Source organism: Heterocephalus glaber, unplaced genomic scaffold, assembly GCF_053883595.1.
Source record: "Heterocephalus glaber isolate CG9 unplaced genomic scaffold, H.glaber_assembly_v1.0 deba00001104, whole genome shotgun sequence".
In the NCBI taxonomy this organism is placed as follows: domain Eukaryota; kingdom Metazoa; phylum Chordata; class Mammalia; order Rodentia; family Bathyergidae; genus Heterocephalus; species Heterocephalus glaber.
Window position 1 is genome coordinate 2,272,944 of NW_028258193.1, and position 18,907 is coordinate 2,291,850.

An 18,907-nucleotide genomic window follows, 5' to 3' on the forward strand; every position below is an offset into this window, starting at 1 on the left:
GAGAATATAAACAGATTATGAAAATGACCCAAAATTTGGGAACAAACCCTACAACTGAAACTATTTGGTGAAAGAAATGTGTGCCAACACCCAGCACCTTGAGCCACCTGGAGAGGAGGAGGGGTTGGCAAACGGTGCTGCATGGAAGCTCCACAGCCTGGGTCCACAAGAGAGGCAGGCGAGTGAGGCCAGAGGCAAGTGCGCACACGCTCAGCACTTGCTCGCGTGGGACCAGTGCTGTGCCCTGATGCTTTTCACTGTGAGTCGCTGCCATTGCTGCTTCTGCGGCCAAGTGCAGAAATCCTCAGGCCGCACACGGTGGGTGATCTGCCCTCGTGGACCAAGCTGAGACTCCAGAGCAGACGGCTGAGCAGACTCGGGCTCCACAGGACCCCACGACACCTCATGGACAGCACTGCAGCCCCAAATGCGTCGGGCTCCCGGGAAGCCCTCCTTTCCTTAGGGTTGTTTAGTTAGTTTCCATCCCTGTGCCCACAAGAGCCTCCTGAGGATGTGTGCATGAGGAAGAGGGGGCCTGGGGGGTCCTGGAGGAGCTGGGCTCCATCAATTTAGCAATTTCACCGGGGCCAGCTCACAGGGAAGCTACACTCTGCAGAAAGGCATAGAATCTCTGTGCTGGAAGCAACCCTGAGCAGAGCAGACCGCTTAACCTCCAAGGAGGCCAAGCTGGGGGGCCAGACCCTCCAGTGAGGCTGCGTTTCCCAGGGCTTCCACTGGCCGCTGCACCTTTCAGGGAAATCAGCAATGTGCAAGTCACCAGGCGTGAATGCTACGGAGGGAGGCGCTTCTCGGGGAGAACAACTTCTTCACTTCCAAAACAGAGGGAATCATCAGGGAGCAGTAGACAGAAAAGCATCCGGGGAAATCTGCCCCGCCTCGCCTCTTAGAGCCAGCATCCCAGGTAGACCCGACCTCATGCCGGTGGCCACCCTGTCCCCAGCAGGGCCTGGGGGGCTCGGCCACAGAGGAGAGGGACCCCAACTGGGCCCAGGCAGGTTCTCCGGGATCGTCACAGAGGAGCCTTTTGGGGTGTTTCGGGGAGGGGCACAGGACAATTTGTTGGGCAGAGCTAGGAAGAGGAGGCAGGGAGAGGCCTTCAGCTCTCACCCTGGGCCGGGGTCTGACCGATCATTCGTTCCCTGCTGATAACCTTCTGGTCCTGCCAAGTGGCTCCAGAGAAGACAGTGTGGTCCCCAGGGAAGGGCTGCCTTGCCCAGGAGTTTCTTGTCTGCAGAGAGTCTGCTGGAACCCAGGTGACCATGTGCTGGGACGGTGACTGGGACTTCTGGCACCCAGGGGAGCCGAGTGTCCTTGTCTCTTGGTGTGATCAGGCTTGGCGGGGACAGGAGAGGCTTTGGGAATGTAGGGCTGATCAAGCTCGCCGGTGACTAGCCCGCATCTGCGCTGGCCAAGGCTGGGCCTGAACCGAGTGTCAAGGCGATAAGGCAGAGACGAAAGGAGGAGGCCACGCTCTGTCCCGCTTTGTTACCCACTGAGCTTCTGCAGGCCCCGCGAAGACTCACTGCTTTGTTTTGTTTGGTTCGGTTTTTTTTTTTTTTTTCTTTAGTAAAAACAGCTTTTAAACCCCTGATTGCATCAAAAGAAAACACAAATCTTGCCTTTACTGAGCACACTAGGTTTAGGTAATAAATATAACCACTATGTGTTGAAAACATGTACCAGTAAAACACAGAGTAAAATGTAAAAGTTAAAAAACTAAACATTAAAACAAAAGTAGGCAGGAGGTGAGGGGCCAGGAAGCGAACCTGCCTTCCCCAGCCAGAAAGTTCTCCCTGGCTCAGCAGCCTCGGCTTGAAGGCCATTTCCACTGGTTTGAGATTTTGGTCCTAAATGTATTTTTAAAAATTGATAGGAAAGAAAAAGAAAGATTAAAAAGTCCTACATGAACTGTGCCTTCCAGAATAAAGGCCGAGAAGCCAAATGTTTAACTTTTGTGATTAAAATTCTGAGTTCCAGGGACCCTAAGAAATGTCACATATTCCACGCTATCTGGCTCCTCTCAGGGCTTTGCCAAAAGAAGGATTCAAAATTATTTTGAAATTTCTTTTACACCAGGCATTTATAATGTAATCAATAGTACATGTGTAATATATACTTACTATGTGCTTTAGATGGTATGGAACTGTGGAATGTATATTCTGTTTACCTGCACGAACTGTATGTGTCAACGTGTAACAATAGGTAAACTCAAGAATAAATTCAAGCTGTTAAAATTAGGAAGACTTTAAACCTGAACTCATTACTGAGTTCTGAGGTACCTAATTGGTAGTTAGTGGAAATATTGAATCAATTAAGCTTGCTACCATTACTAACACACTACTTAAAATGTTTAACGGATTCCCAGACTGGAGGCTGCCTTTGGTGCTGAGACCAGCCGTGGGCTTGGCGTTCAGCCCAGCATTCTGCATGCCAGCTCCTCCGCCTCCCCAGGATGCACACGGACCCCCGCCACCTCTTTCCGTCCCCAAGGCCCACAGATCGGGGGCTATTTCATGCCACACAGCAGCGATGGGCTTCCACTGGCTGGGCCTTCTGCAGACACACTCAGTTTAAGAGACAGAAACTTGATAATGTTGTTTCTTTACAATCGAATCTCCGGCTCCCTGCCCTGGGGCTGGGATGCTCTGATTGTAAAAAGGTGCATCGCTCCCTCTCGCTATTATGAAAATACATCTAAAGCAGCTGCTGCTACAACAATGATAAAACCGCGGTAGCAATTTCACCTCTCCACTTAGAGACATAATTCTTCAATCACTTTACTGAATCCTCCAGAGCATGGGCTCTTGTTCTAAGACCATCGTGAGCTCCCCAGTGGAGGGTAACACGGAGAGGTTTGGTTTCAATACTAGAATAGGAGAGAGAAGCACAAAATAAAATAAAAGGAGCTGGCAACCCTGGCTGCGTGTGCAGGGAGCACTGGCACAACTCTCAGGGGCGTCGCTTCCACTGCACACCCACGGCTTCCATGCCAGGACCCTGTTAGTTCACAGAGCCTGGGGCGCCTTAATTCTGCTTTTCTTTGGTCTGATTTGGACACTGAATGATACTATTCACAAAGGTCTCACATTTTCCTTCTATGTCAGAAGGATGTAATGAGCTTTAAAAAGCGCGTTTGGTGAAGGTGGATGCAAATCTCTAATCTGGGGATGTTCGAGAAGATTCTTGACACTGTCCAGATAGCCCAGGTGTTAAGCACAGTGTTTGGAAACCTTGTGCTGTGTGCGGTGTTCATGTCTATGTGGAGAAGAGCAGCCATCACTGTGTCATTGCGGGCAGTAACTGCATGAGCTCCCTGCTAGTCTAATTAGATTTCCCATCACTGTTCATTCTGAAAATTGGTGTTGATCACCTACTCTAGGCCTGACATCCTACTAAGCCCTGGAAATATAGCCGCAAATGAAATAGACAAAGTCCCCAACTTCTTATAGCTTTCTTTCTATAGCAGGAAGATCACAGAAAAGTAAATGGGTAAAATACACTCATTTTCCAGTGGAAATAAGAGGTTTTGATATGCTTCTTTTTTGTAAGAGAGAATCTTTTATGTCCATATCTTGTATCTGAGTAACTACTTTGAAGACCATGATACACAGTGTATTAACTATTCTTATTCTCTGATTATTTTGTCACAAAATATTATTTCGTATAAAATTAAAAAAGAGGAAGAAAGATGAAGAACTATCTTGAAGTGGGTGGGGATCACTTCAACAACGTAAATTATTTTTCAAGCACTGTTGTGTGCTTTACATATACCAAATCCTTTTAATATGCACAACAACTTCCTTAGAGCATTGCATCTGTCTTTGTACAGTATATATACTTCTAATGGTTTCCAACAAGGGTATTATTTTCTTTGTGCCTCTCACAGCTTACTTCTAGGCCAATATTTTGGCTGCATCTTGTCAGTCCCCAGGGAAAGGATTAGAAGAATGAATAATGTGTTATTCAACAATGGAATATTACGTAACAGTCAAAAGTAGTAAGTGGAGGCCAGGGATTTAGCTCCGTGGTTTCACCGCCAGCTGCACAAGCGTAAGGACCTGAGTTCAATCCCTGGTACCAAAAAAAGAAAAAACAAAGTAGTAAGTGTAAACCCTGTCTATTATTGAGGTCAGAATACACATTCACTTCCTGCCCGGCCACGGCTCCCCTGACCTGTAGGCCAGGCAATAGCCCAATTGCCAGGGTGAGTCTTCCTTGTGCGCTGAGGTCTCAAAGCTTGTGTGACCTAAGGTCACAGTGGGCCACGCCGGCCTTTTTACCCCTTTTGCCTCTTGGTATCGGGTGACTTTGAGCTGATGCAGCAGCTGGACCTTGCCAGCATCCCGTGTGAGGGGCTGCCAGGAGGTGCCTGTGTGCAGGAGGCCAGGGGCGAGGGCCTGGCTGGCACAGGCAGTGCCCACTAGGAGTGTCCAGAGATCTCACAGGCTCAGGAGCATGGGAGCTCTTTGGCCAGCATCCGACACACACTGCGCCCAGGGCTCAGCTAGGTTAATCGCTTAGGGGCCACTGTACGCTGCTTTAAGAGGGTTAGACGGGCAGGGTTAACACATAAAATAATAATGAAGCTACAATAGTTGCATATGATATTTTCATCTTAAGTTAAATAGGAACAGGGACCATTGCAGTAATAAAATTACACTCCCACCCTTACCACAAACAATGAGCATGAAGAGAAATAACCACTGAGTTTTGCTCCCTGGAGATGAGCTGATTAGTAGTCAGGACCGGTATGTTTATCTTGCTGTCCACAGGCATGTCCTTCAGGAGGAAGGCAGACGGATGCAGGCCTGCTCTTCCCAATGTGGGGTAAACTAAGTTTCTGGGACCCTTTTAATAACAAAGAACTTGAAGTCTTTTTAGCATTAAAGAGTTATAGGGCTGGGGATTTAGCTCAGTGGTTTCGTCACCTGCTGCGCAAGCAAGCACAAGGACCCGAGTTCGATCCCCCGTACCAAAAAAAAAAAAAAAGAGTTATAAACATAAAATTTTCAGTGTCACAAGTTCGTGTGGCCTGCGCCAAGCTCCCACTGTTGATTCTAACATTTTTACTTAAATCCATGCTGGCTCCTCCTCGCCAGTCTCCCTTCTTATGTCAACTCCCAAACAGCCTCTCTGTTGCTAAGCTCTTCCAAAGCGACTTTGGATGCTTCACCAGTCCCTTCACCCTGTCCAGGAAAATCGATCACCATTTCTTCTCTTCAGATCTCTCTGACTTCCGAATTTGGACAGTGATATTTAATTAAAGATCCTCTGCCAATGTGAATCTGAGCACCTGTATTTTCCTGGGATCAAGAGAAATCAGGGAGAAAAACAAAAATAGTTGAGATGGCGATACTGAAACCCTCCCGATACCATCCGCTTAATGCTGACAGCCATGATATCACTTCGGCAACGCGAGTGTTTCCGGGAGCTCTGCCTTGTGTTTTAACAGTACAGGTAGATGCCTGTCAGGGGGGATTTTTATAAGAAACAAGTAAATTACCTGCAGGAGATTGCACAGAAAATAGTGACACACTAATGAGGTGGAAATGAGCCATGCCTCCCTTTCGGGTATTTATAATTCCACACATCAGAGGAAGTGACTACCGCATTCTCTTTTCATTACCATGATTCGGACTCTAAGATACACTTTTATTTACTAAATACATTTTAGTGGGTGTGTGTGAGAAAGCGTGTGCCTTTTCTAAATTCAGTGGGCAGAAATATTAAATGATGCCATGAATTTTATGCTTCTTAAAGAATAAGAGCGCTCTGACAGGAAAATGAATACTGCCGAGGCAGGAGGAGCTGTCTTGGATGTGTACGCATGTTTCACATCTTTCAACTGACCTTGGAGCCTGGGTGGGGAGAATCACAGTTGTAGGATCTTCTCATGAAATAGGTACGCTGGCATAGCAAATTTCATTTCTTCAAACTTGGGTGGGAAATTACTGGAAGGTAATACTTGTAATAAGTTCACTATTTGAGGTGGGGATTTTTGGTACTGGGGATCGAACTCAGGACCTTGTGCTTTCGAGGCGCGCGTGGTGCACTGAGCTAAATCTCCAGCACACTATTTTGAGTCTTCATCATGAAGACCACAAATGCAAATGTCAGTCCTCTGCCAAAGGCAAGTGGAGCTGCCCTGCAGGGACACGGCTCCATCTACAGCAAGCGGCAGGACTCCTTCGGTGACAGTCAGTACCAGAGCTGAGTCAGGCCTTGGGTGAGGACTCTGGTAAAGCCCAGGTCTTCCTACTGAGTCAAAATGATCATCACCACTTGAGAAATGTAAGAGTGTGCTCGTCAACCCCAAGTCCGAAGCGGAGCTCAGAGCTGTGTGCCGTCTAAGAAGACACATGGTGCCGTTTTTCTCTCCAAGGCAGGTTCAGACCTAACACTGAGGAGTCCCATGCATAGGTTTTACCACACTGCCATCATGCCTTTGTTTATTTCTTTTCTTTTTTAACATTTCACCTGACAGGGGCTTAATTTCAGAATGGTGGGAGTTTACTGTATAAAACAACCTATTACTTAGGGAAAACTGGACTATGAGTTTCAAAACTATTTTTGTATAAATTATTTGATCCATCCTGGCTCCCTCAGGAGCACCAGCCCCTTGCTCCCTCCCTCCAGGGGCATCTGGGGTCTTCAGGACTTCTTTGGAAAACCCTGGCTCAATCTGCCAATGGGCAGCTTCCTGTCGACTGGCACCTCTAAGACCTCCAAAACTAATCTGCTTGCTGAACATTTAGAGTCCATAGTCATACAGGTTAATGTTTAAACTCTTGTATTGTAAGATAGTTCCAGACGATGCGATGTTAAATTTAGATTACGTCTTATTAATACTATTTTTTTTCAGTGATCCCAAATTTAACTCCCTTAAGAACCCAGGATTTTCTCCTCACCCCTTTTCTTTTTGCATTTTTTCATAACTTTTGTTCTCCAGCCTCAGAGAGACACAGAGCACAGGGGAGGAGCAGGTTCCAGGGTTCTGCACCCGGAGGCTGGGGTGGGATGTGAGGCACGAGGGGCAGCAGTGGGGACAGGGCTGTGCCACCTGGGCAGCGTAGGCTCTGTGATCAGTGCTGGGCGCCACATGGGACCTCTCAGAGCTGCGGCCCCGGGCTGTTGGTGCAGCCAGGAAAGCGGAAACCTCACCAAGGAGACGACCTTCTTTAGGGGCAATCAGAGTGTGAGAACACTGGTGATCTGACTTCAGGAGGGCGAAGTGTTCAGGGTCCACTAAGGAGCAGGAAGCAAAGACTTTGTGTTCGGTGCACACAAACACTTTCCCTGATGACATCTGAAGTGGGATTCATTACACATGTGTTTTTCCAGAGCTGTTTTTAAGCTTATCTTCTAAGGGTGCCTTTAACTTCACCATGAACAAAGTTTGTGTTCATCATCTCTAAAATTCAACTAAGCTTCCACAGGAAGAAAGAAAACAACATCTGCCCTTTAACATCAACAGAAAAAGGGAGATTTTCTGCACATTCAATTAAATTTTTTGTTCTTAGTACTCTTCAGTACCTGCTGTCTCTGCTGTAACTATCCACAGCGCAAAAAGGATTCAGCTGCTTGTTCTGCAGATACTTGTTGCCAAGAGAACACCACAAACACAAAACTTTAGGCTTCTTGCTACAACTGATCAGATTAAAATTAGCTAATGAAATCAAATCTAAAGAGTAATCCCTGAAGAACCATCTGAGTTAGCACTTTGTTTCATAAGAAATGATTTGCAATTGGATTCCCACCTAAAGAAAATTGCAAATCATATCAAGGTTTGCAGTCAGTGACATTGAGAAGACGCCAAGCGTAGGGTGGGTGTCATTAAGGCAGGGGTGACAGATTCTACAACCAGCTGAGGTCAGCGGAGAGCAGCCTGTCTTTCAAGGTGACTAGGGACAAGTAAAAGCAGACGATTCTGAATTCGGGGAAATCCAGGTCTCATAATGCTACAGCCACCCTGGTGCACTGACATTTTATTTAAAACTAGAGAAATTAATGTCAGGATTCTGTTCTATGTTACCATATCTGTAATTACAATTCTTTCGGGCTCTTCTGAGTTTCACTGAATGAATCAAAGACCATTACAGCATGCTCCTTCTCAGGGCGAGAAATGCAGCAAAGCTAATTATTGTACAGAATTTAAATTTTACATTACTTAAGTTCTCTATAGGAACTGCTTTTACAAAAGAAATAATTATTTCAGCTGTTTCAATAAAATGCTCACTTCACTTGTAGGTTGCATGAATTTTTGTCAATTACGAAAGTTATAAGGCCAGTTCTAAGAAATAGTTAACTCTGGAGTCAAAAGAGGCATACCTGAGGTGGATGGAACTACATCCACCTCCTGAAAAAGAAACCAGTCTGAGGCCTGAAGCACACACTGCTGGCTGAGGCGTCCGGTGGGATCTGAGCCACATTGGCAGTGAGATACACGCAGGGAGGGAGCAGAGAGGCCGTTCGGAGATCGGCCCATACCATCCTGGGGACCTCTTCTCTCCTTCTCTGTCCTCCCTCACTCTCTCACTCCAAGTAGTACATGGCACAACCAGATTAGGACCCAGGCTCATGAGATTCCAGGGGCTTGGGACATGAGGAAATCTGACGAGGAAAAGACTTTTGAACATTTTGGGTTAAACAAAGAAAGCCAGAAAACTTCCCACTGAGCTAAGAACTGGAGTCCAGGGCTCCCGAGCACTGGCTTCGGAATCCTAAAGACTCTGGACACCTTTCTCTGCAGAGCAGGACGCCCCTCTTTGTCCTGGTGCACATTTCAATTGGACTCAGCGCTGTGTTCAGTAAGTGCTGGCCCTGCGTAGCTCTCATGGACGTCCTCCAGGGAGGTGTCTAAACATGCCCTGCACGCTGTGTTTGGGGCCTTCTGTTGGAAGCCCCACAGCCCCGGAGCAAGGCACCCAGAGTGGCTATCTTTCAGTGGTCCTGATCCAAGTTTGAACACCACGGTGTACAAGGTGAGTCCCAGTGAGGACCTGCATCCTGAGAATATCCGGGCACTGTCGTCCTACCGTCAAGTTCCTGGGTTGGAGCTGCACTCAGTGCTGTGAGTCTCAGGAGAGAGAGCACAGGGCCTGGACCTCTATCAGGAGTGCTGCGTGCCATGTGCAGAGCCTGTCCTGGAGTTGGGCAGCCACAGAGACCCCGTCCTGCCCCAGCCGAGTTCGCCAGAGGAGGCTTGGAAACTTCTAGGACGCCCGCAGTGGGCAATGGCCGAGGAGTAGGGAATGTGAACCTGAAGGGCCTGGCCTTCCTCCTACACAGGTGAACATGCCTCAGCCTTTCATCCAGCTTCCGGGGGCCACACTGATCCTTCTGCTGCCAGTGGCTTGGACTTCAAGGCACTCGGTTGTCGTCCTGGAGGTGCTGGAGCTCCGGGGACGCCGGCAGCCTGAGAACCATGGAGCCAGCAGCTGCTTCCTGGGCAGCAGCAGCCTCACTGCTCACTGGGAACAGCTCAGCTCAACCCACAGACTGACTGCAGAGAACCACCAATGCCCCCAGCAGGCTCCGAGAGGCCTGTGCTCCCCACAGCTGTGGCTGGGCTCGGGGAACTTCGGGGTGAGCCTCCTCGCTGTAGGTGTAGGTAGCTGGGATCTCAGAGTGCAGCAGCGGAGTAGAAGGCGCCGGCCACTGCCCCCGCCCCCCCCATGAGCTGGTGGCTGCCTCACTGGTCTCCTCCCACATGTGACACCCTGCCGCCCTCAGTTCCAAGGCCAGCTGCCTAGAGGGCGACATGGCCCTCCAGCAGAGGACACCTGGCCCGCAGCCTTGGCAGGGAGGACAAGAAGTGCTGGTGTAGCCAGGGGCCAAGCGAAAGCCAGGATGGCTTCTGCCTTGAAGTTGCATAAATGTAAAGCAGCAAGAGAAGGTTTTCCCAGAGAAAAATAACCTTCCTGATCATCTTAGTCTCCTTCAAGCGCAAGAACTTAATATCTACCTCTGCTGCCAAATATTAATCTGTTTGAATGACGGCAATAAACCGAATGGCATCATTGGCTCCCAATTCACTAACATCAGTGTGTCCAGCAGTTTCGAGAAAGGGAGGAGTCCGGCTCAGTGGTTTCGCACAGCGTGTAGGCCTGTTGTTGTGTGTTCATATTTTAACACATGGCTTTGAATAAATCAATACATGTTGTTATGCATGGACTTAAATCCAACATCTGGCATAGACTGGGAGGCGAATTTGTTCTGTTAGTCTGCCGCTAGGTGAGATTTCTATTCATCCCTTTACTGTCTCCAGTGAGTAAGACTGCATGCTTTTTATGAAGTCTTTTCTTTTGTTTCCAAATTAGTGAAAGATCACCCTATAATGTAGCGAAAATGATTACTAATAAGACTTAAGCAAATTCCTTGTGCTGTCCTTAGATACCAGAAGCATGCTCAGGATGAACTTTTATCTCGATGGTCTCTAAATACCCTGAGAAAATAAAGAAAAAGAAAAGTCCCCGCACCTGCCTTTCCCTCTTAGGAAGCCGGCGGGAGGCTCTGAGGCACAGGCATGGCTGGCCGAGACCCGGTAAGGATCTAGGCCACAGGGCCGTCTGGCCACTGGCATCTCCAGAGATGTGGATCACCTGGGCTGAAATCCTAACTTCATGGGTGGATTATTCCATCGGTGGCATCCATCAAATTGGAGAGCCATCAAATTTGGGAGACCGTGGAGAACCAGGAGGTGGGGCTGACTTGAACAACTTAATTAAAAATGCTTTTTCTTAGGGTCTAGGAATTGCTTAGAGAATATAAGATTTCATTTTGCTAACTTATTTTGATTAAGAAATAGCCGTGTGGGGCCATGGCTTCTTACTAACCCGGAGGAGAAGAGAGGTGATGTCCATGATCTTTGCAGGTGGCCAGGGCAACCCCTGCTCTGCAGGCCTCAGGTCCAAGGCCTTTTGGGGAGCCTGAGGGCTGCTTTCCCTCCCGTGTTCGCCAAGTGCCATCGCCCACCTTCCGGTTCCCGATGCCTGCTCATAGGGTTTCCCAGAGCACCTGTCATAAAGGCAGAGATAGACGCATGCCTGGACACTTGATGCTGGACACTGGACCCTCAGGCCGAGCTCTGGCCGCTGGACCTCAGCTAAGACAGGGTAAACTCAGGGAATGTGGCCTGCAGGCTTCAACCAAGTCGGAGCAAATCTGGGAACATGAGGCTTCCAATTACCCAGATGCATTTTTAATACCATGAAAGTCTCCATTTAGTATAAAGGTCTCCATTTAAAAAGGAAAATCGATGCTCGGATAGAGCCATAACCTAAAAAGCAAGCTAATTATTTGTGTCAACACAGGCTTACAGCCGCCATTAGGATCTCCTTTGATTCACGAGGCAGGGTGGTCCCTGTTTAAACTGGGACTTTATGACCAACATTTCCCTTCAGAATGATTTATCTATGGCAGAAATCAATGGGAATTTCATCTTTTGAAAACCATATTTTATAAGTAGCCAGGTGGACATAAACGATACTGGAACCCAATGCTTCCTGGCCTGTTTAGCAGTCAAGAGGCCTTCATGGTTCAAGATTAATATACTTTTTACAAATTCATCTTTTAGACATAAAAAATGTCCAGATGATGGATTATGCTAACAAAGCACTTGTTTAATTATAATTAATGATGCAGGCAATATATAAAGAATGGACTTGATTTTCAGCAGATTTGAAGAAATTATGTGTCTCACACAAATCTATCATTCAAGGAGAGCACATTATATATAGTGGATATTGCAAATGAACCCAGTGATTTTTTTTAATGCATTAGCTTTTTTTGTTCACAATGCTATTTTAAAGTGAATTAATTTCAGGAGGGGCAGCCACAAGGTCGTTTTACCTGTCAGTCACCCTAACTCCTGCTTTCAGCAGGTCTCAGTGACATGGCTGAAGAGGGGATAGGCCCAAAACAGAGACCATAACTCAGAAAACAAAGAAGTGGGGCATGAAAGTTACCATATGCAGTAAATGTGATGGTCATGATGGTAAGAAGGCAGTGAGCACAGCAGTGTATTTTTTCCATGTTCCCTTTATTCATCAAAAACAGAAACAAAAACCAAAGCAAGACTCAAATTCTTTGAGCAAGACTATCTGCGATGTCAAGACAATGACATCAGTAGACCCTGTGTGTGTGTTTGCTGTGGTTTATTGTTCATCACTGGTTTTCTACAGCGTTTACCACCTGTGCTTTCCCTTGCCTTGAGAAAGCATGCGGGGTGCTCTCCCCCTTTCTCCATTTATTTGTAACCCCAGTACAGACTGGGCTTCCGGGTGTTCAATCCAGGCAGAGAAGAGGGCAGATTTGGGGAAAGGTCCCTTTCCCGAGTGACAGAGGCTTCCTGTGTGCTCAGCTCAGACAGCGGTGGTCTTGGGTGGCTGGGGGCCTCTGTGAGCGGTTTCGGGAGCCATTGCCCTGCCTGCTGGGCTCTGCACCCCAGGGCTTTTCTAGAATCAGCAACATCCGGCCTCCACCCCAGCAGCATTGAATTTACTCCTTGGTGATGATTGCGTCCTTGGATCTGGACAGTAAATGCGCTCAGGGCACACCGCTCACTCCCTGTGTCCTGCCCTAGCATGGCCCATCCACGTGTGCTGTTCGGTCCATCTCCTTAGGATGGTGGCCTGGGCCAAATCCTAGCTGCTGCAGGCCGGCCTGGACTTGGGGGAGGCAGACGCCCTGCTGAAGGAGCCCGCGGACCATGCAAGAGCAGTGGCCTGGTCCAGCAGGGCTGGTGGGGGCTCAGCTCCCTTCCGTGTCAGCGGGAGAGGTGGGACGCACTGCCTGCCAGCTTGGGTCACCGCCTTAGGCTTTACCTCCGTTACACTTAAGTGCAAAACTGTATGCTTACTCTGCTCTGTGTCTAAGTAAATACGAACTTCAGAGCAAAACGCTGTGCTCCTCTTTACATATAATTCATGTTATGCATAATCAAGATCCATGTGTTTCTTAGTTACATAGTACTTAAACAACATGCATACTTTAATGACAGATATCTAGTTGTGCTGAAATTATAAATACTCAATGACATATGTTACCTTTCTTATGTTTACCTGCCACTTGCATACATATCTACACATATCTACAATACACCTCTGCACTGCTCTCTGGTTGTAACACTTAGTTCAGTCATGGATGCACAGGCCAAGTGGCCCGGAGGGGTCTGAGGGTGGTGCTTAGAAATACCCGCTTAGTCCAACACTGAGGAACTAACAGGGCTCTTGGAGAGGATCAGTGGGCACTGTAGAGACGAGTCCATAGATCCACATAACTGGGGTCCGTCTGTCACGTCCAAAGCCCTGAGTTACGGTTCCTTAGGGTGGGGACAGATCCCTCCATCCTGCGGGTACAGGAGAAAACAGGGAGAGGAGTTCCCGGCAGCCTGCAGGGGGCACTTCTCTGTGCCCTGCCCTGGGGGTCACACTGCCCACTGTCCACGTCCCTCCTGCCCATCCTGTATCCCGGCTACCTGAGAGGATGTGCCTCAAAGGAAAAAGGCAGAGCCGGCTCGGGAAAGGACAGGGTGGGTCTTGTCGAGGTCCCAGTGAAGGGAAAACATCTCACTTCCCTTCCATAAATCTTCAGTTTTATCTGTGCAGTCAAGAGGGATGAAGTAAGAATTTTCTGGAAACACCAGAAAAAAAGGCAGGTGGTCAGAGCTGGTGATGAGGTAGAGGACATTGGAAACACAGCTGTGCCCCGGTTCCAGCAGGCAGTGGATCTGCTGCCCTCGGCCACTGGTCTTGACCCCACCTGCAACGCCTTTTCTGGTCTTCCCTGGGAAATCAGTGGAGGTGGCAGGGATTTTTAAACATGAGCGATAAGAGACATATGGACCAATTTGTTGAGAAATTGCTAAAATCTCCATGAGGACCTGGGATGGTTTCCCTGCGTCCTGTCTTTCCTGGGATTTATTACAAATCACAAACTCTCTTTCTCCCCTGTGGTTTCTGAACTGTCCCGGTGTTGGGTTTGGGTGGAGCGTGACACCCGGCCCGTGGGTGCCGTGTTCAGGGTGCTGTCCCAGTTGCACCCACATTCTCCGATTAGAAGCGTGAGATTTATGCTCTGTGCTGTCTTTGAGGGCAGTCATACTATTCTTTTCTTTTTTTTTGGTACCAGGGATCCAACTCGGGACCTTGTGCTTGTAAGGCAGGCAGTGGGACCACTGAGCTAAATCCCAGCCCAGTCATACTATTCTTAATGACAAAGTAGAAATAGAATGGTTTTAGGTGGACTGCTTAATAAATGAATCCTTTTGCTGTCTTAGTGATATTTGATTATTAGAAAAATATAGGAAATGATAGAATATATCCTGCTATGATCCCTAGATACTGATACAGGGCAAGTTTCAGAGTCACAGGACAAGCAGGAGTCTAGACTCCATGGTGGTCAGCTATAAAAGCCCAGTTCTTTGTGTTAAGGTTCAGAACTTGTAAAGGACTAACTCAGGTGGATTTTTATATCCAGGGGACATTTTAGGACAAAAAATGACAGTATGATGTACTTGTGTATTTCCATAAATTTTTATGATACACCACTCAGTGTGTGAATAAAGATAATATCCAGACCACTGTGGATACTTACTGGTCGGGTACAAAGAAATTAAAGTATGTCTAATATATATTTATTGATTAAAACCTAGCAACATTTCCAGCAAAACAAGAAACTACACTGCATACTGGTATTCAATTTACTAACTTAGTAACAGGGTGTCAGAGGCTGCCTACATAATTTCCCAAACAGCTGTACATAAAACCTGAAGAACCCATTTTCAAATGTGTGTCTATCTCTTTTTCTCCATTAGCAAGGTCCTGCAATGGTAGGGCAGAGAGAGGCAGGACTCTCCGGGCATCTGTGCTCCTCCATCGGCAGCCCTTACCTTGGAACTGTGCGCTGAAGCCCTTGCGCCGATGGTTGCTGTCCGACGTGAAGTGCAGTCGTAGCCAGTTCTTGCTGCTGATAACAGGAGAGGGGAGGTTCATACCCGTCAGCCTGGAACACAGAAAGAGGAGAGAAATCTTCCTGTAAACCAACAGAGCAAAAGTCGTACATCAAACCTGGGTCAAAATTACATCCTGACAGTCTTCATTTCGAGATGCTTAAAGTAGAGGCCATGTATTAGCTGCCTTTAAATTTGGATAATTTTATCTTTGCCCAAATATAAGTGCTATCTTTATGCTTGATGACATGAAGGCTTTCAAAAACAATTGACGTTTCAATTCTGCTTTAATAATGATGGAGAGGAGAAGGTATGCTTCTGATGTCTTATTTTCTTCTCCTCGGGACCTCAATCACAACAAATCACTTCAAAAAAGAAGTAGACGAGTGGCAAACTCTGCCTTTCTCTATTTGGACATCTGACAATTCTATTAATCTGAAAGAGATTCGAACAAGCTGTTTCCCCCACTTGGTAGTATGCCCAGTCTCCAGCCATCCGCAGAATTCTCAGTCAGGGCATTTTCTACCAAGGCAAAGAACAGATGCATTTGTGAGATAGATGATGAGAACTGTCAAAAACATTTGAAATGGAATAAAATTACATCTCACTAAAGTAGTGTACTAATCTTTTAAAAGAAGGTACAGTCAGTCTAGTAAGCTACTCAGAGTACCCAGGCCACTCTAAGAAGTCTAGATAAGTTGTCAGAGGCAGCTGAGCATCTCAGTCCCACTATGGCCAATGTGAGTTGTAACTGCAGAGGAAAAGTCCCTCAAATACCACAGGACCTGTGCCCAGAAGGACAAGGGGCACACTCAGCCAGAGCCTCTGGACCTGTGATGTGGGGGCTCTGCTGTGCTAGGAGACCCCAGAGCTGGGTCATGAGTTATGAGACTCAGTTTCCCAATCTGTAACCTAGACATAAGACTATCACTGTCCCTGGTTGTCCACAGGGGGCCGGGTCCAAAAACCATCCTGGACACCAAAATGCACAGCTGCCCAAGTCCCTTATCTGAGTGGCACAGTGTGTGTGTGTGTGCATAAACGTGGTGTGTGCGTCCTCCTGTGTATTTTATCTCATCTCTAGATTACTTATGATACCTGATGCGATGCAAGCACTACATAAATAGTTGCTATGCTCTTTCATGTAGAGAATAATGACAGAAAAATGGGTAGATGTTGACTGAGACACAATTCTTGCAGACCATTTTCCATCCATGGTCGGCTGAATCTGTGGATGTGCAATCCCCGGATTTGGAGGGCTGACTCCTCCACCTCTAGCAGTTGAAGGAGGTTAGGAGATGCAGGCGCAAGTGTGTCCGCAGTGCATTTCCCACGCAGGGGCGTGCACTTGAGTGTGCACTGTGCAATTTTACTGCTTCTTGGATCCCCAGTCCATGTGTAGCACGATCCCCTCAGTGCGGAGCTTGTGGGGCTCCAGGCAGTTGCTTGCAGTGGAAGTCTGGCCAGCCGTGGGGCCCTTTAGGGCCAGCCTGGAAGCACAGCAGCCCCGGGCCCCTGGCCAAGCTGAGAAGCCTACTGCTGTGCACAGGATCTGTGGGATTTAGGCTTCGCCCTGCTTGTTCTAATACTGGAGGAAAAGTAGCCTGAGATGCCATGTGTGGCCCAGCTTTTGGATATTGGGGTGCTCACATTCAACGGCCAGATTTTAAAAGTGCGGTATCCACTTGGAGTTAACAGCCAAAGCTCGACTGTAACCAACTGCAACAGTGTTCGTGTCACTGTTCGGAACCATCTTCAGCCAGGGGAAGTCCCCTTCTCCGATTCGCCCACTCGCCTGGATTTATGTAGCACTGACCAGTGACAGAGAGGCACGCTGACCCCACTCACACCCCAACCCTCTTTTCGCTTCCTGGTGAGAGGGAGAGAAAATCCGGGAGGTCACACACCTCTGTGGCTAACAGAAAGAATGCACGAAAGAAAAGTAGATTCTACCTTCAAAAATCCAGCTTCCTGTACGCCCTGAACTATAGTTGGTTGTTGCTTTAAGAAATGAATCTTCTCAATTGTTTTAACGAGGCGGGATCACCTTCTGTTTGCGTGTCAATATTCATAGTGCTCATGAACAAATTCTCTATTTACGTTATGCTTATCTCAAAACACCTACCCACCGAAGGGTCTGTTTTGGTTGGTCAACAGACTTACCTCATCCTGCAAAGGACCAGGGGCTAAATATTTGAAGCTCTGGGAGCTGGGGATGTGTGTCCTTACTGGATTCCCAGTATCACAAAAACAGCAGGGTTTGTGGGTCCACTGGTCTCTGCTATAACCCGTCAAACTGCGCTGTGATTCAAAAGTAGCCCTGCGATGGCTTTGGTTGTGTCCTAGTGACTCTCTAGGTACCAAAATCTCCTGTGTGATGAACATTACTCTTTAAATGTTTTCCCACTCACTTAGCAATGTAAAACCTATCCTTAGGCTTGGGCTAGACTTCACCATGGCACACAGTTTGCTGGCCCTGAGCTTGGTGTATGGGAGGCATTCTGCAGAAATATTGAACAGGAAGAAATATATGGCACATACCAACCTGGTCTCACTGAACCATCGCAGAGGTCTCTCTGCTACAGGCAGCAAATGTCAGAAGCCAGAATAAAGAGTGCTGAACTTGTCAGCACACAGAGCTAATTTCTAAGGAGCTCAATGTGTTTAGGGTTTTTAAAGATCACACGATGTACACGTATATTGAACACTGCATGGTATCTATAGACATGTACAGCTTTTATGTTTTTATGTGTCAGAAGAAAAACATAAAAATGAAAACACAAGAAAGCATAACTCTTGCACAAATTCCTTTTCTAGGGAATCACCCAGGAGGGCTTTTTATAGCCGTGGAGCCATGTCCCCTGGTTGGAGCCAGACTGGGTGAGTGGGCCCACGTGCCTGGCAGTCGGCAGATGCTCACATGTGCTTTGGGGAGGAGGGGGGCTTCCTACACGGGCCATCATCGACCACGGTGCTGGGCCTGTGTGTGGCCGTCATTTAGCGCCAAGTTCATGCTATCAAGTCAGTTGGTCCTCACTGCAAACTGACTTAAGGGAAGCCGATTGCTTCCTTATTGGCAGATGATGAAGATAAGAACTGGAGGTCAAGAATAAAGAGCCAAGAGCTGGACCACCCTGCTGCTGCCCAGACAGCTTCCTCGTGTGGCTGTCAGGTTTCCTTTCCATTGTTTGTTTATTATTTTTCATACAGGCTCTTGTTATGTTGCCCAGGCTGGCCTCAAACTTGCGATGATTTTCCTGCCACAGCCTCCTGAGGCCGTGCCACTGTCTAGCTGGGAGCCAGATTTCTAACCCAGGGAATCCGTACAGTAGGAAGGTGTTGTGTTGATTTCAGCCATTACGGTTGGGTAGTTTGCCATGGTGGCAAAAGAAAATGAAAACGTCGTCTGGGACTGTGTAAAATATGTACAGCTTTTATGTCACACAGACCTCAGTAAAGTGACTTAAAACCAAACCAACACACGCCATCTTTTCCTGTCTGTCTTCTACTTCACTCTGGAGCAGTCCCGGGGGAAAGCCACTGGTAGGGCACGCAGCCACTCGGTCTGGCCACCCTCAGCACACCGGACACTGTGAGCCTTTTCACAGCTGCAGGGACTCGTCCTGGCCCTTGGCTGCGAGAGTTTCTGGAAGAGGCCGCCACAGATTCTAGCCAGTTTTGTTTTGTTTTGAGTTTTCAGATTGAGGCAAGCGCTTTGTACATCTGCAAGTCTGCCGGGTTTGCCTTTCTAATGAATAAACAGCTTGAGAAGGAGAGCGAGATGAGGGGCACACACCTGGGAAGTCTTGGGACCGCAAGGACAAGAAACGAAGTCGGCTTCGGAGAGGCCAGGGCGGAGGGCACCGGCCCAGAATCCTCCGTGCACAGAGGGCTCACGCACGCGAGCAAATTTCCGTCCTCACCACACAAGCAGGA

General features: G+C 47.8%; 1 protein-coding gene across 5 annotated transcripts in view; it reads right to left on the reverse strand.

Moving 5' to 3' along the window:
- The window catches only part of Csmd1 (CUB and Sushi multiple domains 1), a 1,515,607-nt gene that overhangs the window by 511,134 nt on the left and 985,566 nt on the right, over positions 1-18,907 (reverse strand). For all 5 annotated transcript variants that reach the window (XM_087210084.1, XM_021248185.2, XM_021248184.2 and 2 more), the window contains one exon: positions 14,912-15,024. In XM_087210084.1, the coding sequence (XP_087066210.1) occupies positions 14,912-15,024 (113 nt within the window). The remainder of the gene's footprint in view (positions 1-14,911; positions 15,025-18,907) is intronic.